Genomic DNA, 12,345 nt, shown 5'->3' with positions numbered 1-12,345 from the left:
TATTAAGTTTTATTTCACTCCTCTACTTACACATATGGTATATATTATGACTTTCATAAAGGAAACGGAGCATGCTGGGAGAAAACTCTGCTGAGCTTTCATGCTAAAGAACAATTGTCCCCTTAGCACAGAAGCAACAGACATTTCATGGCAATTTTCATTTCTTGACTGTATGATTCTATTTAAATGCATCATAATAAGTACCTAGTCTATGCTCTGGATATGACTTAATAAATTAAACAAGGTAGCAGTTTGTGACATGTCCTTGGATATCAGAGAGTTTAAGTTTCAAATGAATCGGTTAATTAAAGGTGTTAGTGATTATAACTGCACTGTAGAGGCAGTTTCCGTATATCAGTTAATAATACTGTCTGCAGGATAACGAACCAATGGGCTAACAAACCGCAGAAGCTCAATGGCTCTATGTCAATGAAGAACAGGCAGAGTATTTTGAATCTGAAGTTTTTCAGTAAGTTTACATTATGAGCTAAATGGCTGATTTCATGTTTTGCAATCTGAACTCTCCTTGGCCCTTGTAACATGCACAAAGCTTAAATATCATTTAGTGCCAAAAGTTTGTTTATCTCATTTCTGATTGAAAGTTTTTCTTTAGGATCCTTCATGTTTCCTGTTTGCTCGAAACTCTTCAATGTATGTGTTATTTTAACCCATTCAGTTTCACCGTTGAACTGGCTTTCATATCTAAACTACAAAAGTATTGCTTTATGTGTCTCCATAATTTCTCTGTTCACTAACGTTTCCTGAATTTATGACAAAGGACTTTTTACTTTACAGAAAATCCCAATATAATTTCCAAATTGTCAGTGTAATTTCCAAGGGAAGCACTTTCTGCAGATTCACCCCTGCTTGGTCAGCACTTTTACATAGAACAACAGCGTAACAGACCCCAAAAAGGACAGTTACCCTAGAAGGGGGATGTAACAAATCCACATGCACATTACCTTGCCAGCTAAACCACACATGTAGCCCCATGGACAACTCAGGACCCGTAGCTCCCAAAACACACCTTTGCCATGTGTGCCAAAGGAGAATCACCTCAGGTGTAAGTAGCATTAGAGCCACCACTGGCAACTTGATCCAGTGGCGGCTCGTGATTTTTTGTTTGACAGGTGAGGAACAAACCACAAAATGGTTATTTCCAAGCCTGCCCACTGTAAAATTTAATAGTTATTAAAAAGCTATTGTAAACAGCTGGCGGGCCCAGCAGCTGGAACCGCGACCACCGCCAAAGCTACCTGGCTGGTGCAGGGGGCGAAACATGAGCTGGGCCATGTCTCAGCAGTGGCTCCTCACGTGCACACACTGGGTCCATTGGGGAGTGAGGTGCAAAAGAAATGGTTTGCTACATCTTTCCTTCAAAAGTTTTCTTCAAAAACCAGAAAACCAAAAAATGTTCTGTTTTTGGCAACCGAAAATTTTTGACCAAAATTTCTCCTTTCAGTTGCCAAACAAAAAAGTTTTTGGTTTTGTACGACATATTTTTCAATTTTTTGACAAAACCCTAAAAAACTTAAATCAGACATGGACATTTCCCACAGAAGTTTGCATTTGGACAAAAACCCATTCTTAGTATAAAAAATAGTATTTTGAATAAAAAGTTTAGACCAGCTTTACTGCCAGGCTGGTGGATGGAGTTCATTCCACCACCACTACCACTTATGCTGCTGGGTGGCTGATGATAACTGAACTTACAACAAGGTGCTCAAAGCTTACTTTGGGTGTTCTTTTGACATTTATATCGAAAGAAACACAAATTAACAAACAGAACTAGCTGTATGGGTGAGCCATATTCTGCATTGCCGTGAAGTCATTGGCACCACATCTTTAAGTTAGTACTCTTCTATAGGCCCTGAAACTGTTTTTTCCACTGACAACTGTGTGGCAGAGGTGGAGTGGCTGAAGAGCCCCCAACCAGCCTCTTCCACTACATATTTATGCCTACTTTTCACCCTGACAGAGAAGACTTCATGTGGCAACAGAGCTTATCAACATTCCCATAAGTATTTCTTAAGTGGTTACCTCCTCTGAAGCAAGTGGACTTCTATTTACTAAAGTCTCATACATCACTCTGTCATAAACCTAAGAGCTACTTATCTCAAAAAAAATGTTAACGTTCAGTTAAGGTTGCTTTAAATATCAAGCGCTTTAAAAATCAGGGAAGTGAGCAGTTAAACTTGCTCAATCTTGCTTGTTAATCCATCCGCATAACAACATGTAGATAAACTTGCACGCAAAACACTACAGAGAAAATGTTTCTGAGATAAAATGGTTCCATAAGATAGACCATCCAGGGCACCACACCAAGGTCCATAAAGACTGGTAGAGCCCTTCGCAAGATTGGGACCACAGGCTGAATCCTGCCTGCAGCAACACACATACAACTCTCGCTACCTTTTGTGGGATTGAGAAAGATTCCTCCCTCAAATACATGTAGGCAATTCCAGGGGCCAAGTTCTTCCTCTCAGTTAGACCAGTATAAACCTAGAGTAACTCTATGGACTTCAGTGAACCAATGTGGACTTACACCAATGTAACCAAAATCAGAATATGGCCTAAAAGGAGTTACATGCACACAGATAAGAAAAAGTTTATCCTCAGGCCAAACAAGGAAAATAACAGAACACCACTGGCCATCATGCACATCCCCCAACTGCAACCTCTCCAGCGCATCATCAACGATCTACAACCTATTCTGGAAAACGATCCCCCACTCTCACAGGCCATGAGAGGCAGGCCAATCCTTGCTTACAGACAGCCCCCCCAACCTGAAGCAAATACTCACCAGCAACTACACACCACACCATAGAAACACTAACCCAGGAACCAATCCCTGTAACAAACCCTGTTGCCTTCTCTGTCCCCATATCTACTCTAGCGACATCATCCTAGGACCCAATCACACCAGCCACACCATCAGTGGCTTATTCACCTGCACATCTACTAATGTGACATATACCATCATGTATCAGCAATGCCCCTCTGCTATGCATATTGGACAAACCGGACAGTCTCAACATAAAAGGATAAATGGACACAAATCAGACATCAGGAATGGTAACATACAAAAGCCAGTAGGAGAACACTTCAATCTCCCTGGACACTCAATCACAGATTTAAAAGTAGCCACTCTTCATAAAAAAAAAAACCTTCAAAAACAGACTTCAAAGAGAAACTGCAGAGCTACAATTAATTTGCAAACTTGAATAGGGACTGTGAGTGGCTGGCTTACTACAAAAGCAATTTTACCTCTCTTGGTATTGACACCTCCTTATCAATTATTGGGAGTGGACCACATCCACCCTGACTGAATTGGCCTTCAACATTGGTTCTCCACTTGTAAGGTAACTCCCTTCTCTTCATGTGCCAATATACATTTATGCCTGTATCTGTAATTTTCACTCCATGCATCTGAAGAAGTGGGTTTTTTATCCACAAAAGCTTATGCCCAAATAAATCTTTTGGCCTTTAAGGTGCCACCGGACTCCTTGTTGTTTTTGTGGATACAGACTAACACGGCTACCCCCTGATACTTTATCCTCAAGTGAACACAACCACATCCATAACTCAGTTGATAGAGTTTTAACTCAGACATTATTACTTCTGAAACTCTCTAGCTTCATACAACAGTGGCTATTGAAATGCCAAACCGCATTCATTTAATTTATCTTGGAAAGCTTCACATACACATAAAAAAAAGCCTCAAACCATAACAGAAACAAAAGGTCAGCCTGTTACTTTCAGAATAAATGTAGTAAACTTCAGAGCAAACAAGTTACAGACATTTCCATGTACAACATTGACTATTGTATAGTTGGTGTTTTTACACTACAGTACAATGGGGTCAGCATTTCTTTTGATAAGAAAAAATACAAATATTACACTTGATAAGACATCCTGGTAAGTCCCCTCTGAAGAACATTTAAAATATTTACTTGTTTCTCATAACTAATTGGCACTGAGCTGCTCCAAAGTAAAGTTTCTAAAAACAGAGTTTAGGTTATTAAACCTTAGCACACATAGTACAGTTCAGTTATCCACAAAACACTCCCACTACACACACTTCCTCATGAACCACCCCACAATTCCTGATCCATTCCTCTCCCTGAACGGGGACCTAGTCCCAGCTTATATGCAGATTCTTCTCTAACTAACCCACAAAAATTACTGTTTTCCCACTGCTGGTTTCCAACCTGGGCCAAGTCTGCAGGATCAGGCAATCAGAGAGTGATAGCCCAATCATGAGAAAAAACCTAAAGATGTAGTTTCTCTCTGTGACGTTCCCTTGGTGTTATCTGGACCGGTGATCTGCTAAGTCACTCCAATCCTTGACTCTGGGAGCCAGCTTTACCCTGCTCTATTGTGAGAACCCCCACTCCTGAGCTGTTCATGCACAGCCTCTGGCATGTAAGCTGCTTGGATTGTGCAACCGAATGACACTAGCCAATGCCTCCGGTCCCAGACAAAACCCTCGGAACCTCTGTCTTGCAGTGTCCAGTTATGCCGCTGGACACTGCAAGCTTATATGAGTTCTTCAATTTAACAAATAAATTGATATGCACCAGGCCTGTTATCCAAAGGGGAGTCTCTGACACGCTTCAAACCAAATGAACTGCTTCAGGTAGAACAAACAAATTTATTAACTACAAAAGATAGGTTTTAATTGATTATCAGTCAAAACAGAACAAGTTGGATTTGGTAAATTGAAATAAGAACAAAATGCATTCTAAGCTGATCTTAACACTTTCAGTGCCTTTACAAACTTAGATGCTTCTCACCACAGGTTGGCTGGTTGCCCTTCAGCCAGGTTCTCCCCTTTGATCAGCACTTCAGTTGTTTGGTGGTGATGTCTGTAGATGGCGATGGAAGAGAGGAGGAGGAGCATGGCAAACATCTCTCCCTTTTATCATGTTCTTTCTTCCCTCTTGGCTTTGCCAACCCCCCTTCAAGGTCAGGTGAGCATTACCTCATCATAGTCCCTGACTGACCAAGGCAAGGGGGGTAACTCACTCGAAAGTCCAACAGATCCTTTGTTGCTGCCTAGGCCAGCGTCCTTTGTTCCTGTGAGGCTGGGCTGGGTTTGTCCCATAGTGCCCTCTGCAGTATGAACTGCCCCTCTGCTCCTACAGATTTTTGCCTGTGCTTGTTTTAAGCCATGAGGACACATTTTCAGCCTCATAATTATATACATGAAATTACAACCTATAACATTACAATAACAACAATGCTCAGAGAGTCATGAGCCTTCCAAAGACACCCAACATGACAAACTTTGCACTGGATACCACACAATCATATTATAAGGATGAACATGGGGGTGCAGGGTGTTCCCCCGAGATACAGAGTGTCACACTCTCTGTCCAGACAAACATCTTTCAGAAATCAATGGACTAGTGCCATCTATGCAAACCATCTCCCAAACCATTAAAAGATCAGATTCCATGTATGAGCCATCTAGAAATTCACCACTATTCCAAGCATTAGATGGGCTCGGTCAAGTAATTTAGGAAGTGAACATTTCAATATAAATTAATCAAAGCTTTAATGCAGTGGCTCTCAACCTTTCCAGACTACTGTACCCCTTTCAGGAGTCTGATTTGTCTTGCATACCCCCAAGTTTCACCTCACTTTAAAACTATTTAGTTACAAAATCAGACATAAAAATACAAAAGTATCACAGCATGCTATTATTGAAAAATTGCTTCCTTTTTCATTTTTACTATGTAATTATAAAATAAATCAATTGGAATATATTGTACTTACATTTCAGTGTATAGTATATAGAGCAGCATAAACAAGTCATTGCCTGTATGATTTTTTAGTTTGTACTGACTTCACTAATGCTTTTTTATGTAGCCAGGCAAATATCTACATGAGTTGATGTATTCCCTGGAAGACATTGGCACACCCCTAGGGGTACATGTACCCCTGACTGAGAATCACTGCTTTAATTAACATCTTCACTGGCCTGAAATTTCAGGGTTTCATTGCCCTGGATTGTGCAAGGCAGTTTCCCCATTTATTTAGGACCCCATTCATTTAGGGCCCAGTTCATGAGGTCCTTACAGACCTGGACAACCAAATCATTCACAAGACTGACACAACAGGATGCCACGTTGCTCAGTTTTCACAACAGAAATTACTACAGTAGAAGACTCCAAGGACAGGAGGACCATGTGACCACAAAACTTCAAAAAACAAAGACAGAACTGAATGCTAGGATTTTCTCATTGCTGATACAAACCTGCCAATGTGAGCTATCTTTATTCAAGCAACCTTTTAAATGTATGATATTCACTTCCTTTGTATTCTGAGAGTGTCAAGGTTCCTTCCCCACTCTGAACTCTAGGGTACAGATGTGGAGACCTATATGAAAGACCCCCTAAGCTTATTCTTACCAGCTTAGGTTAAAAACTTCCTCAAGGTACAAACTTTGCCTTGTCCTTGAATGCTATCTTGCCACCACCAAGAGTGTTAAACAAAGAACAGGGAAAGAGCCCACTTGGAGACGTCTTTCCCCAAAATATCCCCCCCAAGCCCTACACCCCCTTTCCTGGGGAAGGCTTGATAAAAATCCTCACCAATTTGCATAGGTGAACTCAGACCCAAACCCTTGGATCTTAAGAACAATGAAAAAGCAATCAGGTTCTTAAAAGAAGAATTTTAATAAAAGAAAAAGTAAAAGAATCACCTCTGTAAAATCAGGATGGTAAATACCTTACAGGGTAATCAGATTCAAAACACAGAGAATCCCTCTAGGCAAAACCTTAAGTTACAAAAAGACACAAAAACTGGAAAATACATTCCATTCAACACAACCTATTTTACCAGCCATTTAACAAAAGGAAATTAACGCATTTCTAGCTAGATTACTTACTAACTTTTTACGGGAGTTCTGAGCTGAATTCCTGATCTGTTCCCAGCAAAAGCATCACACAGACAGACAGACAGACAGACCTTTGATCCCCACCCCCTCCAGCTTTGAAAGTATCTTGTCTCCTCATTGGTCATTTTGGTCAGGTGCCAGTGAGGTTATCTTAGCTTCTTAACCCTTTACAGGTGAAAGGGCTTTGCCTCTGGCCAGGAGGGATTTTATAGCACTGTGGACAGAAAGGTGGTTACCCTTCCCTTTATATTTATGACAGGGAGTAAAAAATAATAGCTTGCCCTTTAGAAATGTCATGTGTTTTTGCACTAAGACTAAGCTTCAGGGTTCTTTAATTATAAAACATTAAACATAAGATCAAAATGAAAATACAATAAATACTTTCTAGCCATTCCTTAAAAATAGGTGAAGCTGAACACTGTCATCTCACTATTGTACAATAAAAGTTAATAAGATTCAAAGACATATCCCCATGCACCGAGATAAGACTAAACTCCTAAATATGTGTGAGCTGAGTAGTTCAACATACATTTATCAAAGAGAACTGTCTGGTTTTAAAGAAAATAAAATCCATCCTTTGGAACTCTGCACCTAATGTTCCATCAATAAAACATGAAAAAGAACTAGGAGCTCCGCCTCCTCCATAATCAGAACCACATTTTTAAGAAAGGCAATTTATCAAAGGTTTTCAACAAGTTTACATAATGTATTCCAGTGGCCACAGTTACACTGATTTACTAAAGGCATTCTTTCACTGGAAGGTAATCTCTGCAAAGAGAAGTCAGGTACTATAATCACAAACCTGATATTTGGCACAAACCCATGGCCAAAGCTACCCAGGGCCTGCTTTCTATGAGTCCAGATTGGTATTTTCCAAGAAATACCAGAACAAAATGAAAAGTGGAATATAAACAAATGTGCTGGGCATTAATGTCATTTTCATTTGAGGGAGCAGTGGAAGATCTCCACATCCCTCTTCACTTTCCACCTACTCACCTTTCCATGCACAATCTTACAAATGAAGGAGGTGAATTCCAAACCCTGAAACTGGAAAACACATGGGTGTTAAACTTGCAATTTTTAATTATTATTATTACATTTCAGGATCTAATTCTGGAACGAACCCCGTGTGGGCATGACCCAGGAACCCATGCGGAAAGCACAGCAGGATTGTGGCCTTGGTAACAAGCTTTTTATACCAATACAAAAAAATGTGGCACTGCTAGTTTCTCTTTTTTTTTCTTCTTCTTCCCCCCAGCGCCCAGTTGCCCTACTCTGGTCACAACCCATTGAAGGACTGCCCCCACAGCATTCAGATTTAGAGAAAGTATTGTAAGCATTCTCCCCGCAAGATGCTCTGTCCCTACAGAACAGAGCTCCCTCCTCTGTTTCCAGCTTCTCTGACCTGACAAGAAATGGTAGAGGCTCACACTTTGTGGAGGCTATGGGAAAGGCTGGGAGCCCACACCAGTGGTGAAGGAAGCATGTTTACTCCTTAAAAAGCCAAAGCACCATGAGAAGACCCCAGTGACTCTAAAGGATTGGGCAGGTAAAAGAAAGGCAATCTCTGATGGGGGGGGGAGAAAAAAAGGCTAGAATCCTCTGATCTCACCTGACCTTCAAATAGTTCCACTAGTGGCCTTGATGTGCCATTGTTGTGGGAGCCAGGGTCTTAAGCAAGTCTCCTCCAGCAGACCAACCAGAGGACCTGAAATGGGTCAGTCAAAGCCCCCGCCCCCTCCCCACACACACACACACACCCTCCAACAAGGAATCAACAAGCCTTTTATCTCTGTCAGATACTCTGACTTGAGAACAAGTGCAAAGGCAGGTCAGAAAGCGTGTGCATCATCATGGGGATCACTGCTGGGTAGCTTTTTGATTATCTACCAAAAAAATCAGCTCTCCATCACTGTTTAGCTACATTTCACACCACTCTGGCAGTCCATTTCAGTGGAATGCAGTGAAGCTTATCTTTATTATCAAAGATTTATTCAAACAAATAGCATCAAGCTCCATAGTCCCTTGCAGTCTAATTACAGAGCAGACTTAAAAGTCACATTTTCAAAATCTCATTTCTTCTGATTCTAATCCAAACTACTAAGTACAGCTGTGAAAATGAAGCCTGTTAACATTTGGATTGTACAGATTCCCTTAAAAACACTGAAAGAGACTCAGGCTGCTACATTGTTTTAATCACATTTATTGATATTCATAATTATCTCCCTAAAAATTCTCATAGAGCAGGAGGTAGCATTAAAAAAAAGACATGAATGTTGATTTAACATCATGCAGTGGTGCTGGTATGGACAGCACAGAAAGCAATATTAACTGTGGGCAGTACGATCAGGGGTGCTGGAGGTGCAGCAGCACCCCCCAGCTTGAAGTGGTTTCCATCATTACAGGGTTTACAGTTTTGTTTAATGGCTTTCAGTGCCCCCACTACAAAAATTGTTCAAATGCCACTAAATATGGCACGAAAGCAGAAAACGTTACAAACAGAAATCTCTCACTATGTTTATATATTATACTTACAGGCCTGATGCACCTCTGCCCTATTCTAGTTGTATACAAGGAAGTCAACGGAGTTCCATGGCAGAATACTAGAGTAATATAGTGATAAATTATATATACAAATTTTACACAGGCACAGTATAAGACTTAAAGACAAGGAAATTTTACGTTTGTTTGGGTCACTAGTGATAAGCCAGGAAGTGCTAGAAATCTTCTGAGAACACCAGGATTGGATCTTGTAGTAGATAAGAACGGCCATACTGAGTCAGACCAAAGATCCTTCTAGCCCAGTACTCTGTCTTCCAACAGTGGCCAATGCTAGGTGCCCCAGAGGGAATGAACAGAACAGGTAGTCATCCAGTGATCCATCCCATCGCCCATTCCCAGTTTCTGGCAAACAAAGGCTAGGGACACCATCCTTGCCCATCCTGGCTAAAAATATGAAGTAAAATATGAAAGAGAGACTTTCTTGGAATAGTACATCAGATATATTGAGCAAACTATACACATGCAACCTGTAGGGCAATATTAATATCGTCATTTATACTGGATGCAAATACATATAACATTTGATTTATCTTTAAAGACGCAGTGTACAGCAGGGAGCAAAAAGGGTGAAATGATTAAGGTCAGGACTACAGAGAGGAGCTGCAGGTTCTAGTCCCACAAAATTCTTACATGAACCTGGCCTTTAGGGGTCATTCCTAAAAAGTGCTTTGGAGACAATGCGTGAGGTGGATGTTCAGAAGTTGTCAAGATCAGGGCCTTAATTTCACTGTGACTCAATTTCCCTATCTGTGAAATAGGAATAACGCTTCACTACCTGCCCTCACTAACACCTCTGTGAAGTAAATTCACTCGTGTTCATAAAACATTTTGAAAACCCCAGTTGGAAGGTAACGTATCAGTGCAAAGTTTTATTACCATATTCATCCTTTATCTTGTCTCTTTGTTTGGTACTAGGTTTTTCCTGTTCATGTGAAGATACAACTGACAGTTTTCTGAAAAGATAAAAATGCTTGCTCACCTCTGGAGCTTACAACAAATACAGTAGTGCATAGGTAGTCCCTTCAATAGGATTCAGGCACCAGCTTGGATAGCTAAGTGTGGCATTTTGCATAATTCCTGAAAAATATTTTTCTGGCAAAATAGAAAACATAGAATCTCAGGGTTGGAAGGGACCTCAGAAGGTCATCTAGTCCAACCCCCTGCTCAAAGCAGGACCAATCCTCAATTTTTGCCCCAGATCCCTAAATGGCCCCCTCAAGGATTGAACTCACAACCCTGGGTTTAGCTGGCCAAAGCTCAAACCACTGAGCTATCCCTCCCCCCAATAATAGATCCCAGATGGTAAGAACTCATGGTGGGCAAAGTGTTTTGTTACAGTAAAAACAGACTCGAGCCTAACCTGAACCAAACTTATTTTTTTCTAATTATTTTCAGTTGCTGCTTGTCTCTGCATTTTCCTGGGCCAAGCTGGGATGAGAAGTACCAACATACCCATGACAAGGCTGTTCTTAGAATACTTCTGTCCCCACTGAAAGGAAATACTAGAAATCTCAGGAGAAGACCTCTCAGCATAACATTTTAAACAAAGTTTAGCATATTTATGAGACTTGGATAGCTGAAATAAACATCTAGTGAAGGCTTTACTGCACTGAACTTTTTGATTTTTTCCCAGCAACTATATGAATTTCAACCGCAGATCAGTATCAGCGTAATCAGTTTAAAGGCTCACACTAATCCTGACCATAGGAAAGCTTGTCTCCACCTACAAAAAACCCACAGGAGGATGTGGAAACTCCTCATGGAGTTCCTGCTCCACCAATTGTCCCTGAAGGGAAATGCCAAACCTCTCCCCACACCCAACCTCTCTCTCACACACACACAGCGTATTTAGCCCCGAAGCTTCATGTGAAAGCATTTTGTCCAATGATATTTGATGAGACCTTGAGGATTCATTAGAAGCCATCACCACCTGCATGGGAACTTTGGGGCAGTCCGCATTGCCAGACTGCCCCTTGCTGCTCTCCCATGGATCCATATCAGCAGCTGACCCGGGAAACCTTCTAGGTGAAGAGACTCTGCCTCACGGAGGGTCTTTTCTCTGAAGCTAGTACAGCCTCATGCTGTACTTCCTTTCTGCACTTCGCTATAGGACTGGCAAAGGGGAGGAAAATGTGGACCTGATCCAAAGCCCACTGAAGCCATTGGGAATCTTTCCACTGGCTTCAGTAGGCTCTGGATCAAACCAGAATTTCCAAAAGAGCTCCGCACCCATGTTCAGGGCCACATTCTGAAAACAGTGCATCCCTCATACAGGCAGCAAATAAGTGGCCGGACTTTCTAAAAAAGCTCTCTGTATGCTGGGTGCTGAGCATTTGAAAATCTAGCCCTGAGCTCTTCTGAAAATCTGGCCCCTAATGTAAAGCTCAGCCACCCCCTTCAGACTCAGAGATACCCAAGTCAGGAGACGGGTCCCCTGGAGGTCTGAGTTGGAGGCCTGAAGAAAGTGGTCACAAGCCTGAACTTCAGGACACTCAGCTTTCCTTCACAAAAATAGCCTCCATTCTCAGTGTTCTTGGCAAGTCTCATCAAATACCATTGGACAAAATACTTTTCCATGAATTAGGATTTGAAACTTGCCTGACATAATGCAGTCACAACTTCAATTGAAGGTGATGGTGGGGGGACGCACAGGTATGGTGGAGGGATAACTCAGTGGTTTGAGCATTGGCCTGCTAAACCCAGGATTGTGAGTTCAATCTTTGAGGGGGCCATTTAGGGGTCTGGGGCAAAAATTGGGGATTGGTCCTGCTTTGAGGAGGGGGTTGGACTAGATGACCTCCTGAGGTCCCTTCGAATCCTGAGATTCTATGATTCAAACACAAGGATGCTGTCAATTTCAAACTTTCAATGCTACTATG

At 41.5% G+C, this 12,345-nt stretch overlaps 1 protein-coding gene across 3 annotated transcripts in view; it reads right to left on the bottom strand.

Annotated features, from left to right (window-relative positions):
- Positions 1-12,345, bottom strand: part of PID1 (phosphotyrosine interaction domain containing 1) — a 160,696-nt gene that overhangs the window by 135,464 nt on the left and 12,887 nt on the right. Inside the window, exon 2 of one of the 3 annotated variants that reach the window (XM_084639189.1) lies at positions 7,901-7,951. The exons of 1 other annotated variant lie outside the window; for it this stretch is intronic. In XM_084639189.1, coding sequence (XP_084495315.1) covers positions 7,901-7,951 — 51 coding nt within the window. Of the gene's footprint in view, positions 1-6,899; positions 6,918-7,900; positions 7,952-12,345 lie in introns of those variants that run through there. One more of the 3 variants, XM_084639191.1, reaches the window with a different exon arrangement.

Source organism: Lepidochelys olivacea (genome assembly GCF_965140295.1).
Source record: "Lepidochelys olivacea isolate rLepOli2 genome assembly, chromosome: 9".
NCBI classification, from domain to species: Eukaryota; Metazoa; Chordata; order Testudines; family Cheloniidae; genus Lepidochelys; species Lepidochelys olivacea.
This window is presented reverse-complemented; position numbering and strand designations above follow the sequence as displayed.